This window comes from Nasonia vitripennis, chromosome 2 (genome assembly GCF_009193385.2).
Source record: "Nasonia vitripennis strain AsymCx chromosome 2, Nvit_psr_1.1, whole genome shotgun sequence".
NCBI lineage: Eukaryota > Metazoa > Arthropoda > Insecta > Hymenoptera > Pteromalidae > Nasonia > Nasonia vitripennis.
Genome location: NC_045758.1, coordinates 30019829 through 30041914, shown reverse-complemented (window position 1 = coordinate 30041914; position 22086 = coordinate 30019829). Strand labels below are relative to the sequence as shown.

General features: G+C 41.1%; 5 protein-coding genes across 14 annotated transcripts in view; 3 read left to right on the top strand and 2 right to left on the bottom strand.

The window, feature by feature from the left end:
* The window catches only part of LOC100121680 (elongation factor-like GTPase 1), a 65903-nt gene extending 57686 nt beyond the window's left edge, over nucleotides 1–8217 (top strand). For 2 of the 3 annotated variants that reach the window (XM_031924541.2, XM_031924540.2), the window contains exons 6-7: nucleotides 1838–2022; nucleotides 7495–8217. In XM_031924541.2, the coding sequence (XP_031780401.1) occupies nucleotides 1838–2022; nucleotides 7495–7868 (559 nt within the window). In that variant the 3' untranslated portion in view covers nucleotides 7869–8217. The remainder of the gene's footprint in view (nucleotides 1–1837; nucleotides 2023–7494) is intronic. The other variant, XM_032597306.1, reaches the window with a different exon arrangement.
* Nucleotides 8207–10559, bottom strand: LOC100121666 (serum response factor-binding protein 1). The gene is made up of 2 exons (XM_001605226.6): nucleotides 10205–10559; nucleotides 8207–9932 (listed from the first exon to the last, which is right to left on the bottom strand). Exons 1-2 carry the CDS (start codon nucleotides 10229–10231, stop codon nucleotides 8304–8306), a joined length of 1656 nt encoding a protein of 551 aa, XP_001605276.2. The 5' UTR covers nucleotides 10232–10559; the 3' UTR covers nucleotides 8207–8303.
* Nucleotides 10560–10631: 72 nt separating this feature from the next.
* LOC100121647 (ATP-dependent Clp protease ATP-binding subunit clpX-like, mitochondrial) lies at nucleotides 10632–15313 on the top strand. Of its 8 annotated transcripts, none has more exons than XM_016982475.3 (7): nucleotides 10632–10951; nucleotides 12057–12202; nucleotides 12395–12604; nucleotides 12687–12835; nucleotides 12906–13083; nucleotides 13210–14120; nucleotides 14202–15313. In XM_016982475.3, exons 2-7 carry the CDS (start codon nucleotides 12133–12135, stop codon nucleotides 14460–14462), a joined length of 1779 nt encoding a protein of 592 aa, XP_016837964.1. In that variant the 5' UTR covers nucleotides 10632–10951; nucleotides 12057–12132; the 3' UTR covers nucleotides 14463–15313. The 8 variants fall into 8 exon arrangements, with proteins under 8 accessions (XP_016837964.1, XP_001605256.2, XP_032453199.1 ...); XM_001605206.6 differs by having other exon boundaries at nucleotides 10680–10951; nucleotides 12906–13095; XM_032597308.1 differs by lacking the exon at nucleotides 10632–10951 and adding an exon at nucleotides 11168–11567.
* On the bottom strand, nucleotides 15094–17540 carry LOC100121629 (solute carrier family 25 member 46). The gene is made up of 5 exons (XM_001605188.6): nucleotides 17228–17540; nucleotides 16956–17133; nucleotides 16588–16870; nucleotides 16179–16509; nucleotides 15094–16099 (listed from the first exon to the last, which is right to left on the bottom strand). The coding sequence occupies exons 2-5, from the start codon at nucleotides 17119–17121 to the stop codon at nucleotides 15692–15694; spliced, it is 1188 nt and encodes a 395-aa protein (XP_001605238.1). The 5' UTR covers nucleotides 17122–17133; nucleotides 17228–17540; the 3' UTR covers nucleotides 15094–15691.
* Nucleotides 17541–18046: 506 nt separating this feature from the next.
* On the top strand, nucleotides 18047–20056 carry LOC100678230. The gene is made up of 5 exons (XM_031924921.2): nucleotides 18047–18141; nucleotides 18263–18463; nucleotides 18642–18982; nucleotides 19067–19209; nucleotides 19280–20056. The coding sequence occupies exons 2-5, from the start codon at nucleotides 18273–18275 to the stop codon at nucleotides 19424–19426; spliced, it is 822 nt and encodes a 273-aa protein (XP_031780781.1). The 5' UTR covers nucleotides 18047–18141; nucleotides 18263–18272; the 3' UTR covers nucleotides 19427–20056.
* Nucleotides 20057–22086: the final 2030 nt, after the last annotated feature.

The following is a 22086-nucleotide window of genomic DNA, read 5'->3' as shown; positions in this document are numbered from 1 at the left end:
GCTCGAGACCGTCAGCCCACGCGCGGTTATAATACACCTCTGGATTCGCGTGGGCGACGCACCTCGCGCTAGAGAGCTATGTGATTTCGCAGCCCCGCACAACCTGTCGCGTATATAGTTGCTTATAGACGCACGTGCAGGCGTAATTCCTGCGAGCCGACTCTGAATGAATGAATCTTCGAGAAAGAATGTCAATCGCGTGATTTACCCCAATTTACCGACGTCTGACGACTTTTTCCCGAGAAACGCGGGCTCGTCGCTCTTTCGAGAAGGCGTCTGATGCGTTACTAATCTTCTCGCGAATTTTGCGATGTGTATACTTAATTGCGTATCTGCGATGAAAAATCTAACTCGATGAGAAGTTGAGAACCAGCGCTTCATTGATGGAGGCTGCGCGCGCGAGCGAGCTCCATTCACTTGCCCCTCCGCGCTCGATACTTACACGCGCGCGCGCGAGCACTGCCATACGCGTATAGCTATATGTGTATAATACATCAAGCGAGGAGGGGAGAGAGAGAGGGGGGAGAATCTCTGGGCTGTTTGGATTTTGAAAAGGAGTCAAGCTTCGGAGAGACAGAGAGAGAGAGAGAGAGAGAGAGAGGCGAGTGGGGGAAGGGGACAGGTGCGCGCAGGTGCCGCAGCAGGGCGCGACCGGAAGTCCGATTCCACACCGACGAGCTAAGGCCGCAGCCCAAACAAACGGCCTTCTCTTTGCTTTTCTCTCTCTCTCTCTCTCTCTCTCTCTCTCTCTCTCTCTTTCACTCGCTGAGCTATCTCCGCGTCGTAGAACGAGAGAGAGAGAGAGAGAGAGAGATTCTAATAGCAGGGACAGCCGAGAGTGTCTCTCGTCATTAGTGCTAGTCCGAGTCGGGGAAAAATTTTCTCGGAGAGAGGAAGTCAAGTGTGTTGTCTGTCTCGTATACTTACGGGGATATACAGTCGTGATTGTTGTCACTCTTGTATATCGGAGGAGAGAGACACGCTTAGGATTCCGGAAATCGTCGGCTTATAGGCTCTGCACCGGCTATTAACAGAAAATAAAATATCGGATAGCGGAGGCCGGACATTTTTCTTATTTCCTCTGTTGTCTCTCTCTCTCTCTCTCTCTCTCTCTCTCTCTCTCTCTCTCTCTCTCTCTCTCTCTCTCTCTCTCTTTCTATGTGGAAGAGATATATACTCGTCGTTTCTTTCCTCTCCTTCTCTTCTTTTTTTCTGACCCTTTGACTCGTTGGTCTGCGGAGCAACGGCATCTCGCTCGAGTCGAGACCCCCCCCCCGTGAGGAGGTTGTACGTGGCGAGACTCCTTCTCGACCACAAATTACACATCTCAATGAACAACGTCATCGCTTCTACTCGCTTTTTCTCGAGTTTTTAAGCACGCGTGCGGATATTAGTTGATGCTGAAGACGACGAGAGCTGTGATGGGGTATACGGGTTGTCGTGACGGTTTTCAAATTAAACAAATTGGATATGTGGGTGCGGCTTCGTTATGGGGGATTTTTAATTTTTTTTATTTGTTCAAGTTTGAACGAGTTTTTTTATCAATTTTTTATTGCAACATAGCCTACCTGACACAACGTTAGTCAGAATAATAAAAGAATCCCTTTCGCAAGTCTATTGAAACACACAATGCATATTGTGTAAAATCATACGCGCCCTATACGCTAAATGCAAATAATTTTTCAACACATGCAGCTAGCTAACAACCCAATTAAAATATTTTCACTGCATCATTCGCTGCGCGCGTATACATAATAACAATGAAAAAAGAGCAATCACGTGCCAGTCATTCAAACAAAAGGTCAGAACAATAAAAAAAGGCAAATCTCTTTTCCAGGAAAGCTGTACGCGGTGTTCGGCAGGAGACAAGGTCGAGTGATCGCAGCGGACAGCGCTGGTTTCGGTGGTCAATTTCGTGTTCTCGCACTTCTACCTGTGCCCGAGAGCTTTCATTTGGCCAACGAGCTGCGCACACAGACTTCCGGACTGGCCAGTCCTCAGCTCGTTTTCAGTCACTGGGAGGTAAGCCACTCGCGAATTTCCTCAAACTCGATTGTCAGCAGATTGAACTTTCTGCCGCTGCTGCGATATTATAATGTCTACAACACACACACCTTACTGAGAAACCGCCGGCATTTGAGCAATCACACTTCCGCTACACCTTATTTCCTTTCGATTCCCTGAAGCAACTCTGCTGCCATATTCTAATTTTCGCTTCCGGCTCTCGAGTCTTATATCTCTTATATATTATATAAACACAAGCCTCACTTTTCGACATTTCCAGCGTAAATTAATACCAACGAGCAATAACGACGTGCCTTATTTTCATTCATCATCGTCTCGCTACACCTTGATGTACACCGACGTCTCCGATGATGCTCGACGTCGTTGAGACGTCGAGCCGGAGAGAGAAAAAGAGTCATAGGCTTTCGGCCCGGGGAAATGGGACGAGACGCGAGTCATCCGACAATTAAAGGATTTTTTCTCGAGACGCCGCCGCTAGTTGAAGCGGCGGTCAATGATTCAATCGTATAACACGCCTCGGCGGCGCGGTAATGGATATACTTACGCTTCGGGCCCCGGATATTCTGGTCGGGAGGAAAAAAGAGAGGAAAGACGTTTTTTTTCGCCGGACGAAATGAAACTTTGCTTTTGAAATTGAATAATTGGAGCCGGTAATTAATAGCGAACGAGTAGGTGGAAGTCACCGATATTGCGGGAGAGGGTTTTTTTTTTCTGTCGTTGAGTTGTTGTGTCATTAGTATTGCCGGTCTGTGGAAATGCTTCTGTTTTTTTTTTGCTCGCGATGATCGACGAGGTCGGAAATGCTTGGTTATTTACATAAACAATTTAGCAATTTCAAACGAAAACGAGCCCAAGCAATTCTCAAGAAAATCTATATGTAAGCACGATATAATCCCCATAATGCGATTCAAGAATTCATACCAGGAAAGAATTAAGCCGTCGAATCACTCCATAAATCACACGAGCATATTTCACGGAACAGCCTTCATTCAACAAGCTACGATCGCCAATTTTCAGAACAACATCCACGTCCAGGTGCTCGAAAAGAAAAGACCTCATTCACGATGATCTCGTCTTGCCACCACACTTACGCGCATCCCCATCGAGTTTCCCCGAAAGCTCTAATATCGAACGAATGATCTCTCCATAGCACAACAAGAGGCTCTCTTCTCTCTCCTAGTGGCAAAAGAGGAAAAATTTATCGCATACAGGGCGTGTCAAGTGCCGGTCACAACAGTCGAATTGTCCGGCTCTCTTCTCAATTACACTGCACTGCTGCAGACGAAGGATATCCTCTCTCTCTCTCTCGAGGAATGCCATTGACTGCAGCAGTGTGGGCCATGAATGAAGCCTCGAATCCGAAGAGAGGAAGAAGAATGGGAGACGCTCGTTTCTCGAAAGAAACGCCGCAGGAGGGGGGGACAGCTCTCGTAGCTGCGAATTTCCGGGAACGCGTAAAGCGCGCGCGCCGCGTTTACGTATTAAGCTCTCGCTCGCGGGCGCGCGTCGACGCACGCTGCAGACACACAAAAAAGAAGCAGCAGCATCTCTCAAGGGTGTAAGTTTCAATCCCCCGTGGTGTCATTGTTCGCCGGACAATAAAGCGGTGACAGGAGGAACGCGGCGGCGGTAGAATTCAGAAGAGGAGTCAAGTTATCGACGGCCGGCTGGCTTTCCTATGGCTGTGTACAATGCATAGGTATACATACACACGCCAGGGCGTGTCTGGAAAAAGGGAAAGCTCTCACCAGGTAGGAGGCCCTCCGTGTTCGCAGGTATACCTATATACACTGCGCTGCAGATGAGCGGCTTAGCGCAGCGGCGTTAATTCTCGGTTTTCGCCTCGGAAATGAAGAGAGGACCTCTCTCGAGAGGGCGGAGAGCTTCATTCATTAGAATCGCTGCTGCTGCCTTTGCCCCCCCATTGATGAGTTGGAAGTCTGCACGTGGAGAGACTTGGCTGCGAAGGAGATTTTTATCGACCTTTTGTCTATGAAGGCTTTCTGCGAAATATCGGAGGGATGAATGGACTTGGAAATGCGCGCAAGGTTCTGAGAGATGCGCGATGGTTGGTGTTTGCTGATCGATGGAGAACGGAAATGATTTTTCTGAAGTGGCTGCTGAATTGTTGATTTTTTTTCAGAGTAGGCTACAATCCAGAACGTTGAGCTTGCAAGACTTTTCGACGAAGAGGACCGGAAACGGGATATAGAATTTGCTTACGTTAGCCATTAATCTCCCCGACCGGACATTAGAGAAAATCGTGCCGCATTTCGCCTAAAAGTAATCCACAGTCCAAGCAAAGAAAAAATGCGCCCCAGCCGTAATCTCAAAAGGTGCACCCAACCCATCATAATAAACAATGAAAACTCTCGTGTAATCAGCCGGTAACAATTTTCACGGGTCAACAAATCTCCACCCCCTCAAAAATTCCATTCAAGCAAACACAGATGCATACGCACACACCGAGCTGCTGATGCACGAAAAGGCCGCCGGGAGAAGTACCGCGCAGATTATCGCTCAAAATAAACACATTAACCGCGCAAACATCGTAAACAGTTCCGCCTACCCCTTAGAAAAAGGAAGAAATCGCTGCAACAAAAGGATTGTTCAAAAGCCCGCACAAGCCAAGGCAACGCTCGGGCACACACACACACACACACACACACACATACAGGATTAAAGTAGGCAAGAAGGAGGTAAAGAAGAGGAAGAAGAAGAAACGAGAAGGAGCGTATACGTGCAAATCCAGAGTAGACGGGCAACGACTCGGTAGTTGGAAGTTGGAAATAAGTTTCGAAGGCACGTATACCTGATCTTATACGCTAGGTTTGTTAGGTCGCGTGAAGCGGATAGGGAATATTGGGAAAAATCCAGCGTTATATCGCCTTATTTTTAACAGCCATTCGCCAAAAAGTTCGCCAATCGATTTGCCCAACCTACGACCTAACAAACCTAAGGCATACAAGCTAGTACTCCTTCAACGAAAATTGTTCCCACTTCCCAGTATCTCAACGAAGCCGCTTCCTGTTAAGCGCGGATTCGCGCACGTACATATAAATAAAACGCGACATCGCACTCCGCGTCCGAGGAAGGAAAGCGCTGAGGAGGAACTTCCTGTAAACAAGAATGAGTAGTAGTATATACAGCTAGTGAATGAACCGCCTCTCCTCGCTCGACTCAACAAGTTGTAAAAAGCTCGTACCGAAAAACTGGTCTCTCCTTCTGCTCTCCTCAGCGACGTGGCTTTTTCCCATAAAGCACTTCCCGCTATATACTCTACTTTTCAGCTGCAGCCAGTATACATCGCGTTTCCGAAGTGCATCATCGCTCGCGCGTTACGCACACTGCACTAGAGCGCGTGAGAGAAAAAGCCCAAGAGGGTGGCAGGTTGTGTGTGCGCAGGCTGCTGCCGCCGCCACGAAAACAAATCTCTCCCGAAACAAAAACTCGCGCGCAGCTCTGTGCCTCTGCCATCTGCTCCTCTCTCGGCGGCTGCTGCTGCTGCTCTACAGCACCACCGGTTGATCTCTCTCTCTCTCTCTCTCTCTCACTCACTCTTCAGCAGCAGCATCTATTCCTTCTTCGCTTCCTCTGGCTCCTGGGAATCCAGAGGCAGGTGTCCGCGTCTTGGAAATTTCAATACACGCAGCAGCAGCCGCGCACAGTCGAGAGACGGCCCCTGAGAAAACTCTCTCGGATATAGCTATAAAAAGAGAGCCCACTGCGCGCACATTGCTCTCCGCGCCCTTTTTTCTCTCTCTCTCTCTCTCTCTCTCTCTTGTTATTACTCTGTCTCTGTGTGTGCGACTATGCGAGAGACAGGAAACGCCGTCCGGAAAAGCAGCATCCATCAAAGCCGCTCTCGGTACGATAATCCTTAAGCCAATTTGTCGCTCGTCTTACGCGCGTTATATGCGGTATACTATAGGTATAGGTGTCGTCCGCACACGTACAGTAGCCGCGGCGGCTCCGTGATGCGTAAGAAAGTAAAAAGAGCTGAAAAGAAACGAGGAGGAAGAAGAAGAAGGAGGAGGAATGCCGCTCAAGAGTGAGAGGCTTAATTCGGAGCGCTACCGGCTTACGCAAGGCCCCGGGACAGATAAACTCTTGTCTCGCATTATACACACACACGAGGGAGAACCATCAGCGCGTTTGTATTCCTGCTACGCTCTTTCATTCACGAAATTCCGGTAGCTCTCTCTCTCTATCTCTCCCCTCTTACGCACACGTACATATAGCCTCACCGGAGGAATTATCTTCCATCTCGGATACGTTATGTATACCTGTGTGCGAGCCTTATATCTCGCTCTACACACACACACATATACGTGCCGGCTTCGAGGGCCAAGCGATTTACATTTTTACGAGAGAGGAAGGAAATATATTTCGCGTGCCCGCGCGTATAATATATATACGCGCGCCCCGGCTAATTGGCCCCGGCGAGAAGAGAGCAGTCGGGGGATTTATGTACGATTTTCACGTGCGCGCACGGCGCGCACCTGCGATGGAGATCGAGGGCCTGCCTTGTTGGTTCTTTTTTTTTCGGAGGGAGATTTCGGCGTTCGATTTCAGAGAAGATGCGCCGTGATTGTGTGCTGGAGAGAGGGCTTTTGAATTTATGGAACGAGTGTGCGGTTTATGCTCGGCTTTTTAATTGTTACGCGGCGGGTGCGGGTGATTTTTTTTTTATAACGTGTTAACGTATGATTAACGGAGATGGTTCAGAAGTGTGAATGTATATTTTTAAATTTTATTCTTAGCCGACGCAGAAGTGCAGTGCTGCTTATAAATGATTGACCGGTTTTATTTTTAACGCCGCGTCGAACTTTTTACAGAATCGATTTTATAAATTTAACGACCACGTTATAGCACGCTATTCTAGGCTCGCGTTATAAAATTCTTCGAGTTTAAAATACGAAAGAGCGTCAAAGAATTCGAAAAATTCGTTAATTATATGCGTAATCTGGTACCCGCTTCGGCTTTTTTAATCATCAAATTTTCCCTCGAGCTCCAAATTGAATTTTTATCTCTCTACCCGCGGCTACCTAAAAACGCTTTATCTATCCATTACGCTTCCTCTCTTCCTTTTTCCATTCCAAAAGCTCCGTAGACAAAAAAATGATCCATCAACATTCCAGGGTATAAAAATAAGATACAGCCATCAAAAATCAATATTATCCTAACCCCATTGTCCGCTGCGTCTTCCTCTATACACAACAAAAGCGACATCATCCCACACCTCTATAATAGGTGCCAATAGCACACATCCACAACACACACAATATATATCCCACGTGCGTCAAGGCGCTTCTACGCACTACCCCTACTTATATGCCAACATGTGCATCGCAGCAGCGGGCGCAACTGCACAGCAGCCATATTATACACACACACACTCACAGACACAGACACCCCTGGCTCTCTTCTACGAGAGAAAAATTCTCACGCTCTCGCATGACATTTCAGGTGATCGAGCAGGATCCGTTCTGGGTGCCGTCGACGGAAGACGAGTACCTGCACTTCGGCGAGAAGGCGGACAGCGGAAATCGCGCCAAAAAGTACATAGACGCGGTGCGTCGCCGGAAGGGACTTCCGCTCGACTCGCAGCTCGTCACTCACGCCGAGAAGCAGCGCACGCTGTCCAAGAAGAAGTAGAGCCGCTTTTCTTCTTTTCCCGACTAGGTGCAGGCTTATCTCTCCGCAGCTTGATGGATGGGCCTTTTGTCGGACGACTCGGCGAGAAGATTCATAAACAGACAAGATTTTCTTTGCCTTCCTTTTATACGTCTTGTACCCGCTGGCGAGGGAGTTTAGTGGGAATCACTGCGCTCGCGGACTGATGATGATTATGATGCAGCGTCAATGAATTCTTTCTTTTTGTTATTCTAATAAACGTCTCTCGTTCATTCGATGATTGAGACGAGCGAGTGAATGCGCTATGCCGTGGAACAATTGTACATAAAATTGTGACGTCCCTTTGATACGGGCCTTATATTATACGATAGCGAAGATCGCAGCTTATTTTTTATACTCGTATAAAAAGACTGTGGTAGATTTCAACGTGCGGACCTTGCGATCGTTCCGCGATTTCCACTTGAATCCTCCGACCGGCACGGATATGGTTTGCACTCCTATATTATCACTGTTATGCAAAGAGAAATAAATGTTGCATTATACATTTTTTTTAAACTTTCGTGTTTTATTATTGAAAAATACATAACGTAATATGTACAAAGTATGTTACAAAACTCAACGCGTTACCAACAATTTTTTTTTCACAGATCGTCGCCGAAAACGATCTTCTTCCCTTGGAATCCTTTTTTCAGAATGTCCTGCTGCTTCTTCTTGGCTTCCCAGGATGGATGCAGAACCTCGTTACTCTTGCTCTCGAAGCTGTCCTTGCCGTGCTTTTTGAAAGGCTTGTCGTTGCGGTCATTGCCGAATTTGTTGTTGGGCCTGTCATTGAATTTGTTGTTTGGCCTGTCGTTGAATTTGTTGTTGGGCCTGTCGTTGAACCTGTCGTTTGGCTTGCCATTGAATCTGTTGTTAGGCCTGTCATTGAATCTGTCGTTCGATCTGCCGTTAAATTTATTGAATCCTGGTTTATCCCTGCCGTAAGGTCTCTCGTTATCGCGCTGACCTTCCCATCTCGAGTCTTGCCTGTTCGAGTTGTAATTATTGGGACCGTTATTTTGGAATTTGTTAACTTTGCTGAAGAATTTGTCGTTCTGCTGCCGTGAAAAATGTTTCTTGTTGAACCTGTCATTCCCGTATTCTTCTTCGTCTTCGTTCGAATTATTTTTAGGAAGAACAACGCTCAAATAATTTTCACCCCCATCTCCAGAGAAGAAAAATGAATCTACTTCTTTTTCTATCTTGAGGTTTGATCTCTCAGAATCAGAATTGATTTCTGGTTGCATCTCTGGTTTGGATTCCTCTTCTTTCAGTATATCAGTAAACTTCTTTACAATGGCTTGCTTACTGATAACTTTTGAGGTATCACTCTTTTTCTTTTTAACATCTGGTTTTGTATCTTTATCTGTACTTTGCTTCTCTTCTTTGTTTGCTTTCTTTCGTTTTCCTAACGAATTTTTGGGCTTTTCCTTCTTTACTGTACCGTTTTGTACTGATTCTGATTCTACAATATTACTCTTTACATCCTCTTCTTCTGAGTCATCACTATCTTTTTCTTGTTCCACAATATCTTTTACTTCAAGCTTTTTGTTCTTTTTTCCTTTTACAACATTTGTACTCTTGACATTCTCCTTATCTATCTTTTTGCTTTTCTTTATTTTAGCAGTTTTTGCAGTTGTTACCTTCTCTTCAACTGAATCTTCGCTTTCTTTTTCCTCGACAACATCTGATGTCACCTCCTCACCTTCGCTTACTTCATCGTCATCATTGGCCTCAGATCCATTGTCTGAACTTTCATCATTGTTCTCTGAGGCCTCTGCATCGCTAGCATTCTTACTGGATTCATCATTTTCCTCTTTCTGAGCTTTCCTTGATTTCTTATTTTCCTTCCATTCGCTTATCGCCTTCTTTCTTCTTCCAGGGCCTAAAAATTCTGCATAATTAGGATACTTGCTTTTGAATTCAGCAATTTTTTGACTGAACTTTTTATGGTTTGCAATCCTAGCCATAATTCTAGTCAGAGGTTCTGCCTTCTGATCCTTAAGAATCTCATCCAAGTTCAATGGGTTTGACAAAATAAATTTTGTGATTTCATCCTTTTTTACTTTCTTGATTGCAAGGATTTCAGCAGCTATCTTATCTGCCTTTCTAACATTTTTAGCTTTCTGCTGTTCAGTTCCTTTCTTCTTGCGTAATTTAAACGCATCTCTTGCGAGTTTTGCAATAAGCTGTACTCGTGCTTGCTCCACACTGCCTCTCAAAAGTATAATCTGCAAAGTAAATAAATACAGATGTAAGTGGTGCGTACAAATAAAAGAAGGAAATGCATGCATCTATGCTTTTAAACTCATCATTATTTTTTCAACAGAACTACTTTAAAAGAAGAATTTTCCTGCTCATTTTCGAGAAAATACAAAAGCATACTTTGTTGATAAACATTAAATTGAAATTGAATGTTTATCACTATGCTACATAACCTCCAAGATAAACACATGCACACATAACCAAAAATTGTAACAAGTAACGTTAATTTAGAACCTACCTCGTTATTTATCTGCGCCTTACTCATTTTGCGACGACGTAATTTAATCAGGCAAAAATATAACGAAGAAAACTATATAACGGCAGAGCGTTCCGTAACTGGTGAAGAAACGCCGACACATGCATACAGCTGGCTGGCAACATACACGTGTTTCCGCTCGTGCGTCAGCTCTATGTAGCAGAACAGCCAAAACAAGCCCGACGACGCAGATTCCCTGCTATGATCTAGTTTCCGAATTTCCCAATCCTCTCGTCCTTTTAAACCCTTCGCTCACCCAATGCATCGATAGCTCAAGTTCAAGACTTCGCAAGAAAACGATCCCCCTCCCTATCGTCTCGAAAATTAAAAAACAACCAAACAACAATCATCCTAGCGAACACTGTTGGTAAGTCTGCTCCCGAACGATATCATATCGGCAGTCGTAGGTGTCGCTCCGCACCAATGCCAGAATAAAGCCAAGTAGTAGGTCGTCCCTAGGTAGTATCGTTGCAAAGTAGGTCCTAGAACTCCGAGACACATCACAGCCACCGAACACGTTATACTCGCTACTCCAAAATACTATTATTACTCGCGGATATTTTTATATAGAGAATACCTCAACGACGCCCACCCGTTTTTGCGTATGTTTACACACTATAATGCCAGCCGTGTCATCTTGAAGTGGAGCAGCGCAGCAGCGCAGCGCAGAGAGCAGTGCATTGGCGAACAGCTGAACCGTGGACAACTCCGAGCAACGGCAGCAACAAGGTTCGTGTCGTCTTTCTTGATTGACAAATCCATAACAATCGTTAACTCACTCCCTCACACACTGTATTCCACTCCGAAATTCTCGCATATTTACAAATACAGCCGTAGGTCAGCTGATATGCACATTGAGTCGCTATAGTATCGGAGCTCACCTTTCGCTTCGGTCGATGCAATTTTTATCGTCGCTTCTGCTCGGAACACCCATCGCGGAAAAACGCGTAGACGTGATTCGCTCGCGCGACGACGATTTTATCGCTGCTCCGCGATAATCGGCTGTTCTGCTCTCTGCTCTCTGCAGTGGTGTATATAACGCGACCGTGATTTTATTGTGCTCGCGATTGTTTCGTTTTCGTGTGTATTTTTCGTATACGCCTACTGCTCCGTTTTTTGATACGTCAGCCTCTTTGGCTGCTTTTTTCTTCTTTTGGACGATTTTACGCTTTTGATACGCGCGCGGCGCTCTGGCCCCCCATCGAGTCGCCCGTGATTTTTGTGTTCCGACGATGAGCTTATTGATTCATCCTTGATACTCTCATCAGCTGGTGCGCGGATCTCTCGATATACGTAAGGACATATATCTCTCTCGGTGGCTTATATAGTTATATATACACTGCAGGTTAGTGCGGATACGCCATTGTATGTGGCGCACTTTTCATAAACATAATGGATATATAAACCCAGGGAGGTCTGGTTGTTGGCGAGATTCGCTTCTGCGTCGCGACGTTTTAACCGCTTTAAAAATACTCAGCTACGGGCGCAGAAAAAACATTCTCGGGGATTGCGTACTTATTCTTTTATATTTAAATAAATGCACATAACCTGCGCATTAGCGTCTGTGTATGTATACACAGACACGGGCAGTACACTTAGTCGATACGTTCGTTGTAGCTTGATTTCAGTCTTGTATACGTTAATGTTGTACGGCGAAATTTTCTTTCTTGATAAGGCATAAGCTCTTACTCGCAGTAAAGCGCTCGTAATTACGAAATTGCCCACTGACGCGTGCACTCTCAATATTGCAAGTTGTCACTTGACCTTGTAATATATATCCTATTGTGACGTGTATATTGTACGTGTATATATACATTACTCTCGGATGTTGCAGATCTTTGCTCGGATTCAAACTGGACATTTAACTCCTGCTGCTGGTTTGGCTCTGTGATTTATCCGAATCGATCAATATGAGTTCGGTGAGATGCTGCCTGATCGGTGCCAGCCGGCTGGTGTCCTCGCATCATGTCTCTAACCACGGTGAGTCTCTTAATTTTATTTACATGATATGCTAATTGTTTATCCATCTTGACTGTAGAGTTTATACACAGTTTTTTTTTCATGATTACCTTGCAATATGTTGATGCTTGTAATCTCTTATCTTCTTTTTGATAAAGTCTTTATTTACTTGCCACTTGACTTATTTAATTATTGATATTACTGCGTGTTTAGTGCATAAAATTGCAAGAGTTGTCGCATCTCGAACCTTGAAGACTACTGGAGTCTTGGCAAAAGCTCCAACAGAACCTACTCCTCCTAGTAATGAAACTACAGGAAGCAGTGCAGCTGCAGGTGGAACGACAGGTGGTGGTGGAGATAAGAAAAACAATCTTATTTGTCCAAAGTGCGGGGACCCTTGTACGCATGTTGAAACATTTGTCTGTAAGTTCATGATTTAATAAGGTCAAGTACAATTTTATTGTATCAATGAAAAACTAATGAAAGTAAATTGTTTTCCTTGTAGCTTCAACTAGGTTTGTGAAATGTGAAAAGTGTCATCACTTCTTTGTCGTTCTATCTGAGATTGATTCCAAGAGGAGTCTCAAGGAAGCTCTGAGACCTGAGGATCCAAAGCAAGGATTCTACAGGAAGCCACCTCCCCCTCCTAAAAAAGTAAATACACTCACGAGTACATTTTCATTTAGATTGAGTGCAAATTTAATGAAACACATTCATTTTTCAGATCTTTGAGTATTTAAACAAGCACGTCGTTGGCCAAGAATATGCCAAGAAAGTTTTGAGTGTAGCTGTATACAACCACTATAAAAGAATTCACAACAATCTTCCACTTCAGAATGCAGCGCAAACCAATGCAGCTCCAGTGGGAAATCAAGATCTCAATCATCCTTTTACTCACAGAGGTCTCAAGCCACGTAAATAAGAATTTAGTCATTACCAGTGCTTTCGCTATTTCAAAATTCTTAACTTAGTCAGAAATAGTTTTTGTGTACCAAAAAGAAATTTAAATTAACTCTTTTCTTTTCTAGATCTTCTCCATATTTCTAGTATTGGAAACTCATTAGGCGTCGGTTTTCAACATGTTCCTCCTGGCAACGATCAACAACAAAAGCCACCTGCTGGCGCTCAGTCAGTTCCTGGCTCAGATATATTGGATAGCAAGCATCACCAACTAAAATTAGAAAAGAGCAACATACTGCTACTGGGACCCACTGGATCAGGAAAAACATTATTAGCTCAAACTATAGCTCAGTGTCTCGATGTTCCATTTGCCATTTGTGATTGCACTACCCTCACCCAAGCTGGATATGTTGGAGAGGATATTGAAAGTGTAATAGCAAAATTGCTTCAAGATGCCAATTACGTCGTCGATAGGGCACAGATGGGAATAGTGTTCTTAGACGAAGTAGATAAAATAGGAGCAGTGCCAGGAATCCATCAATTAAGAGATGTCGGCGGAGAGGGCGTACAGCAAGGAATGTTGAAAATGCTGGAGGGTACAATAGTCAATGTGCCAGAGAGAAATAGTTCCAGAAAACTGAGAGGAGATACTCTGCAAGTAGACACTACGAACATTCTCTTTGTAGCATCTGGTGCTTACAACGGTTTGGACCGACTAGTTTCGAGGAGAAAAAATGAAAAGTATCTCGGCTTTGGTGCTACCCCGGCTTCAGAAAGCCCGGGAAGACGAGCTGCCAGTCTGGCTGATGTAGCCAACATGTCTCCGTCGACGGAAGACGACAATAAAGAGAAAGATGTTCTGCTCCGTCAAGTAGAGGCGAGAGACCTTATTGACTTTGGTATGATTCCAGAATTTGTCGGTAGATTCCCAGTACTCGTACCCTTTCACACTTTAAATAGAGAAATGCTCGTGAGGATTCTGACGGAGCCGAAGAACGCTATGGTTCCTCAATACCAGATGTTGTTCTCCATGGATAAAGTAAGGGTCACCTATATCCATAAAGTTTTTTTGACACCATAGCGTATTCGCAATTTTATTCAAAATTTTGATTACTTTCAGGTGGAGCTCACATTCACTCCAGAAGCGCTGGACGCTATAGCGTCAATGGCAATGGAACGAAAAACTGGTGCAAGAGGCCTAAGAGCTATAATGGAATCGCTCCTGTTAGAGCCAATGTTCGACGTTCCCGGAAGCGATGTAGTAATGGTTCACGTAACTGAAGGTTGTGTTCGGGGTCAAGAGAAACCTCAATATGTGCGACGAGGCGGTGAGACTACGGTTGAGGATGAACTTCAACAAGCGCAGCACGTACACAATTAACACACAATTAAAGCTCGAGATGGTTCAGCGACCCGATGCTGATTATTCTCCGCAGCTAAATTTGCAATTGAATTCTAATGATTTCGAAAATGTTTTTACAAAAGATATTAGAAAATTTCGATTATTAACACTATGGAATTTTGGTAACACTATTATTTACTCTGACAAGAATAATTATTCGAAAAAAAAAACAAAAATTGGCAATATTATTCTGAATTGGTGTTTTCGTGTGCGTGCAAGTATGTTGTGTGTAGGTGCTTGAGTGTCGACCTTCCAAATTTAAAGTATATACAAAGTTTGACATTTTCAATTAATATTACAGGGGTGTCGTAAATGATCAAAAAAAGAACGTAAGACGCGTGTTTTAGTAAAATGAAGTTCGCTCATTTTAAATTAAAGTTCTTATCTGTCTGGAATATCGAGATTCGATGCACCTATTTGGCATTGTAATTAAAAGGATAAATTATTTTTATGCGACCCCGAATAGATAGATAAAGATTATTTGTAATATATTGTACATAGCAGTAGATAAGTAATGAAAAACATTAAAAAAATACACCCAGAAAGTTAAAAATTCGTGAATATTTAACAAGTCTATCCTGCAATGAAAATCTCATCGAGACAAAATATATAAAAAAAGATACTTTATTTATAAGATGCAATCAAGAGCCGACTTCGATTCTGTAGTTGAAATTACAGATTTAAAGTTAGTTTTTTTTATGACTAAGCATGAGGTAAGATGGCTCTTGAATATTGTTGTTTAGGAGGTTCAAAAATCTTCTAAAACTCAATAGGTAATTTACATTGTATGAACATACTTATGTTTATAATAAATCTATCAAAAAAAGGAATTATGATAATTTTATTTTCAACTATAGATCTTTTTTAATAATCCATCCAATTATAGCAATCACTAGTATTCTGCACACAAGGTCTGCGTTTTGACAACATTATAAATGTTCTTTATACAATCTGACTAGCGACGTATATTTGGCTAATATGGATTTATATTTACATATAAGTTATTTTTAGCCAAAGTTAGTGAATTTTACACAAATATATACAAGATTACTGAAGAAATCATAAAAATTCTTATACATTGTATTATAGTAAACTTAATATCTGAAAAAATGTTCATTACATGATTAAAAATTAAAGCTGCAAGCGAGTTTTGTTGTATAGAAATCACACCATAAAAATTTCATTTGAAAGTTACTAAAAAAACATTCTCAAATTTCATTATAGTAAGATGGCGGTGGAGGCTTTGTTAATTTTGGTTTTGGTTTTAACATAGTTCCTATCTCAGTTAGAATCCATTTGGTTGTTTTTAATACTAAGACATGAACCGCAAACTGCATCATCAGGGCTCCGAACCCTTTATACAGACCTAATGGACCTTCAGTAGAAATAATATTACGATAACAATCTACAGCTCCACTGTAGTCAGTTAACAAAGCTGTCACACTACGACCAGTATCTAAATTATCTATAATGGTACGTGTACCTTGCAGGTGCAACCGTTGTATAACAGTTTCAAAAGGATAAAAAATTATATCAGCTGTGCACATGGAAATTAATATAGCTTGTATTTCTATATCTTGTGCAGCAGATTCAGACATGTCACGGCTGTATGCACCCTGAAAAAAAAATGAGAAAATGAAGGCCTTAATTTGTGTGCCTCACAAAATTTTCAAAATGTAGACATTTTTAACTTACTCGTGACTCCTGAGTGTACTTGTGCCTAGTTCTCATTATGTGACTTGCAATTGTTTTGACAGAAATAGCAAACAGGTACTTTATGACTCCACATGCGATTGTTGGCGGTAATAATGCATAAATTGGAATGAGACGACCTTTGTTTCTCACTTCAAGTAATCTTATAGCTCCATCTCGAAATACATCCAAAACTCCCGGCCTTTCAGAAGCAACCTCTGACTGAACAGTCTCAACTAGTGAGGCTGAGTAGAAAGGTGTGACTATTCCAATGGAAACGCATTTCAGAATGATGTGCTGTCCCAGTGCCTTGAACGACAAGTGTGTGATCTCTCTGTGATGAAATAGTAATGTATTGAAAGTCTTCACAAAGTAAAAATGCAAAATTCTGTTCAACGAACTAAATACTTACTTGGGCCAAGGTGTAACTTTGGACACCAAGTCCTCAACAGCCATGGTCAACCCTCTGACCAGAAGAACCGACCCTATACCTTTCCATAGCGTATTCAAACCCTGAGTCTGATGCAGCCTTATCATCACCGGTATCAAAGTTATCGGTCCCACATGATACTTCTTGGAAATAGGATTAACTTGGCACTGTCTCCGTAACACTAGAAAAGGATGTATCAGCAGATTCTCTGTTATCAGACTGGCAAGGCCACATCCTCGACCTATATAATGTTTGACCACCTGATCTATAATAAATAAAGCGTTAGCCAACAACTTTCTTGGCATTGGAAAATAAAAAGAAGACAATAAAGAGCAATTGACAGATCTTACCATTGTCGTTAGGTGGACTGTCCTCGACGAGTGGATGTATGTTTGGTATGTCGAGGGGTCGTATAACCTCGCGGCCGCGGTAGACCGACGGATAACCAGCTGCACCTTCCCAGGACATCCCGTGGTTGCCACGGTAGTTTAAATCAGGATAGTTTAAGTCTCCCATCCTCTCGCATAACTATGTGCAATAATGCAAATATTTGTTTGTTTTTTGTTGCACAAAGTGTAATCGCAATTGAACAATCAGTACCAAACATTCTTATAAAACTCACTTCTTTGACTCAAAATTTATTTAGAGATGATCTGCTGTACCTATTGTCTCCCCGTTTCACGGTTCGATTCGCGGATGCACTTGTGCCTATATACCTATATATACTAGTATTCTGCAAAAAAGAATCGAAGGTCACTATATTGTCACCGCGCGAAGTCACATCTCAACAATGTTGTGTTTAGAGTACAGCTGCGGATAAACTATACTCGGGGTGCAATACACCCTCGCTCCAATTGTTATTTAATTGATGTTGCTGCGACGATCTGGGCATGCGGTACACCAACAATTGGCGCACGCATGCAGGGAAAAAATGATGCCAAAAGTGGTACTGCCAGCGCGGGAAATCTGACGTGATTTTATTGTTGCGAAAGAAGGAGCTCGAAAAAATCTTCCGGATACAGAATAAATCATTATAAATTAAAAGAATAAATGTTACTGTGAGAAATTCATCTTTTTGCTTGAATTTAACATTGCAACAACGATATAAACCAAATACGCCCCTTTTACGCTATACACTAGTACTACTTGCATATTAGGGTATATAAGTATTAGCCATTGTTTTTATTATTAGTATAGTATTATGCGTTCTGATAACGATTTTCAAGATTTCTGATCATAAAACTAACATCAGAATTCCAAAATAATTTAGAAAAAATCTTTTTCCGCAGATTTCTGCAGATGAGGTGCGATGATAATAGTGCTTTTGAATTTGCCGGTTCAGTTCGCAATACTTTGATGATATGCGAGATCTCGACCTCGGTCGGTATAAGAATCAGAATGTCGGTAAGCGATAAGAAAGGGTTTACGAGCAAGAGTTTGGGAGTATTCGCGACAGGGGGGAGTCGAAGATATTTTTAAATCGCCGGCTGCTGTTCTGCTAAGGTTAGGATCAGCTGTGCTCGCGGAAAACACTGTGTAATTTTTTATGACTTTCTTATACTGAGCTTTATTGTAATAAAAAGTAAATGACTCTCCGAAATAAGCGTCTTTTCCCCTGGTGAGAGATTTTTTCTAACTGAAAAAGTAACCATTACAGAGCCTTCGGGATGTTTGGAGCTGTGATAGCCGTTTCTAGGTTACACATCCGAGCTGCTCCGCACTTTGGAGGTCTTGCTGTTGCAAAAACGTTTAAACAATGCCTTTCTCAGGAAGTGTCACAGTATAAACTGCAGCAGTCTACGTTAGGCGTTAGACAATTCGTCACCTGGAGGACGTTGGTGTCGAAAAAATCAACAAAGTAAGACTCTATACATATCATCCAATATGACTTTGTTCATTATTGGTTACAATTGGTTGATGGTTATAATTGTTTGAATTCTTGAATGATTATTTGTTATAAGATTTTTTTGTTATGTATGTATGTGCTTGATGAAAGAAAGCTATAAATGTTTCTGTAACACAATAAATTGTTATAGAAAAGATGATCTTGGATGGGGCCATTATTTCAAAAGAGCAACGTCACTTTTTCGTCCAAAGCTAGTAATACCAGGGAAAGAACCAAAACCTATTGAAACAAATCCCTTGAAAGTTAACACCAAAGTTCAGAATAATGTTATGCTGTATAGATTTGAGAAACCCTACTTGTACAAAGGTGCACTAATATTTGGCGGTGTTGCATTAGTCGGCTGCTTAGCTATGGCAGACAATGTTTTCCTGATTCTATGTAAGAATCTTTGGAACCCTGATAAACCTCTGCTCACAAGGTTGTACGAGCATGCGTTGCCTCTTGCATTTATTGCCGTTGGCTGTATAGCAGGTTGTAATATATTACTACTTATCAAGAGTTCACACGAGTCTCAGACTAATAAACTTATTTTCACCAACAAAATCTTTGTTTCAGGTCCTGCAATATTTTATACAGTATGGTATATAACAAAACGGACTGTAAAGTATATAGTACTTCATAAAGGTGGTAAAACAGTAACTATAATTACTTACCATCCATTCAAAGGAGAAGTCACAACGACCCTGCCTGTTAATAATGTAATGAATATTTTTATGTAGCTGGGAACAACTATTTGTGAATTTTATTACATGAAACATTTATTTACAGCTAAGTACTTCAAGTGGCAGAACTGCGGCAAAAAGCTATATCCCGTTAAGGGTTAGAGACACCAAATTAAAATACATGGTGGACAAAAATGGAAATTTTGTTAACAAAGAATTATTTGACGTCACTGTAGGTATCAACAGATTTTAGTAGTTAAATTTGTATTTCTTTATTGTATGATACTCCGCGCGTCGCTGTAAATAAATCTACTATTTGTAAGTTATTTCTGTTATTTTCTATTAAAAAGTACGATTATCGAAACAATTTGTTGAAATCTCTCAAGATTTTGGTTGCTACATCTTGTCTTGCAAAGGTACAAGGTCAAAGAATGAAAAAATTGGGTTGGTACATTGAAAGTTCTTTTATTCATAAGATTTCTTTATTTTTTGATTTAACATAATTACAGGTATTCGATAATTAAAAGTTAAAAAGATTAATCGATTTATATTTACATATATATATGCATATTTATCACATACTTATGTACAATCAAGTGCTTAGAATATGTTCGAAGACTTTTAAAGTTACAATCAAAGAAAACAACGTAGTACACGCAAAACGGATTCATCGTTCTCGCATAGAAACATTTGAATATAGCGTTAAAGATCGAGTTTCTTCATTTTAACATTATCACGAGTCAACGCATATTTCTTACTCCCATTTTCTTCACTTTTTTTGTTTGTTTGGCAAAAGTGTCTCCGCTGGATCGAATCAGTACGTTTAACTCGATAAATTGTACTTGTGGACGATGAAATAAACAATGCTTATTTTATCAACTCCCGACACCTTTTGCAACCTTTTTTTTTTTTATTTACACACACACGTTTAATTGATCATCTGGGTGTAGCTTCGAAGCAATCGACTCTCTTCTGCTTTGCTTGAATCTTTTTTGCTTTTCTTCGTTTCCTTTTTTTTTCCTGTTGTATGCGAAAGTGAATGAAAAAATGACGATTTTTTGATACTAGTTTTGTTTTTTCTTTTATATAGTAAATAGCAATTCTCCATACATTTTGTTTTCCATAGCATTTTACATCGTGTACGCATAATTGTCTTTATATTTACACTCGAAATACAATACCTAAGAGATAATTTTGATTCGACACTATAATTTTTTTTGTTTTTTACATACAGTCGATTCTCCCTCACTGTGTGACGAGTCTAGAGTACCTTTAAAATTAGTTGATTACGTATATGTAGTCGAAAAATTCCTTTTTGATATAATATATATGTATATTTTTTTTGTTCATAGAAAGAAAGTACGAAAAGCGAAAATCCTTTAAAATTTTAGACTTTTATATATAATTATCGTAAATTTACGCCTTAAGTAAATTTTGGACAGTACGGAAGATTTGACTGTACATTATGCAAAAATGCTTCGTATAGAGATGCGAATAAAATAGCAAATTTGATTTGCCGTTTTTTTTTTGCTCCTTCTTTATTGCATTTACATGTATTGCCGCGCAGTCGTACAGAGATTTTCCTTGGATTTTTTTTTATTTTTCGATCAAGAGAACAATGAACTTTTTTTCCATACCATATACGAAAAAGTCGTGCAGAATATTAGAGACTACCTTTAAAAAAGTTACTTTTTTCTTTCCTAAATGATACACTTACGCGAAATTTGTTCTTTTTTACGCATCTAGAAGAATTTATTTTTCCTGGATATAATAAGATATCTTTCGAAAAAAAATTTTCGCAATACTCTGCTTAAGACGTCGAACGCGACTCACTTTTTATTTTTAAAAAGATCGAGCGAGAATTTACCCTCGAGACTACGCGATTTTTGAGCTTAGCTTTAAATTTACATTCCAAAAATCATCGAAAATACGATCGACTCGATCGTATACACTTCTTTCTTTTTCACTTAAAATTTAAATGTTTTCGTTAAATTTTTCCACAAATATACACGAGACGTTCGACGGATCGTTAAGCCGAGCACTGCTTAAAATCGAACGATCGATTTTGCATATGTGAGGGAGCGAGACATTATTTTCTCATCCGCTCCTTCCTTACGTTTTTTTCGTTATACCTTCTAAAATGGAAAAACACGAACTTGTTTTTTTCTTTAAATATGATATCGAGTACATTACAGCGAAAAGTCGAACCCCATAGTTACATACTGCATACTCATACATTCGCATCGATTCATTTATTTTTTGCTTTACAGGCTATTATTTTTCATCCTCCGAGAGAAATGTCGTACACTAATGAGTGTCTCTTTTTTGGTTTCTGCCTTGATTTTTGTTCGTCCGGCTCGAGGGAGTATCCGAAGGCCGATCTCGGGAAAAGAGATTTTATAGAAAAATTTCGAGAAATTGAATTACTTTTTTTGTATAGAGCTTTACGACGTTAAAACTAATTATAATAACGAGAGGACTACTTCTCATACGCGTTACACACTTGATTCGTTTGAAAATTCTTATACATTTTATATTAACGATACATCTCGTGAATTACGACTATATTTTTATTTTGTTTTGGAAGTGTAAAATCCATAAGTATCGATACATTTTCTGCACACTCGAATATATATATATATATAAATATATATATATATATATATATATATATATATACACACCCTATTAAAAATGTGAAATTTTCGGAAAGATTGAAATATACGTCTTATAGTCGTTATATGCAAAGTGAAAGAGAAGACATCGGATACTCTCGGGAGGGACTCGAACGTCGAAATCGTGTCACATCATACATATATGCATGTATATATGTACAGTCGTATGTAAGGTTTTTTGTTTTTATTTTTTTTAAATTTTCATCCATTTCACAAATATCGCACCCACGAAAGTAGA

Excerpts from the sequence above, each read along its gene's own strand:
- LOC100121666 (XM_001605226.6), bottom strand. The coding sequence starts at position 10,231 with ATGAGTAAGGCGCAGATAAATAACGAG. Across the intron at positions 9,933-10,204 it reads AGGCGCAGATAAATAACGAG|ATTATACTTTTGAGAGGCAG; the intron begins GTAGGTTCTAAA and ends TTTACTTTGCAG.
- LOC100121647 (XM_001605206.6), top strand. The coding sequence starts at position 12,133 with ATGAGTTCGGTGAGATGCTGCCTGATCGGTGCCAGCCGGCTGGTGTCC. Across the intron at positions 12,203-12,394 it reads GCATCATGTCTCTAACCACG|TGCATAAAATTGCAAGAGTT; the intron begins GTGAGTCTCTTA and ends CTGCGTGTTTAG. Across the intron at positions 13,096-13,209 it reads TCACAGAGGTCTCAAGCCAC|ATCTTCTCCATATTTCTAGT; the intron begins GTAAATAAGAAT and ends TTTCTTTTCTAG.
- LOC100121629 (XM_001605188.6), bottom strand. The coding sequence starts at position 17,121 with ATGGGAGACTTAAACTATCCTGATTTAAACTACCGTGGCAACCACGGG. Across the intron at positions 16,510-16,587 it reads AAAGTTACACCTTGGCCCAA|AGAGATCACACACTTGTCGT; the intron begins GTAAGTATTTAG and ends ATTTCATCACAG. Across the intron at positions 16,100-16,178 it reads AGTACACTCAGGAGTCACGA|GGTGCATACAGCCGTGACAT; the intron begins GTAAGTTAAAAA and ends TTTTTTTTTCAG.
- LOC100678230 (XM_031924921.2), top strand. The coding sequence starts at position 18,273 with ATGTTTGGAGCTGTGATAGCCGTTTCTAGGTTACACATCCGAGCTGCT. Across the intron at positions 18,983-19,066 it reads TGCCGTTGGCTGTATAGCAG|GTCCTGCAATATTTTATACA; the intron begins GTTGTAATATAT and ends TCTTTGTTTCAG. Across the intron at positions 19,210-19,279 it reads CGACCCTGCCTGTTAATAAT|CTAAGTACTTCAAGTGGCAG; the intron begins GTAATGAATATT and ends ATTTATTTACAG.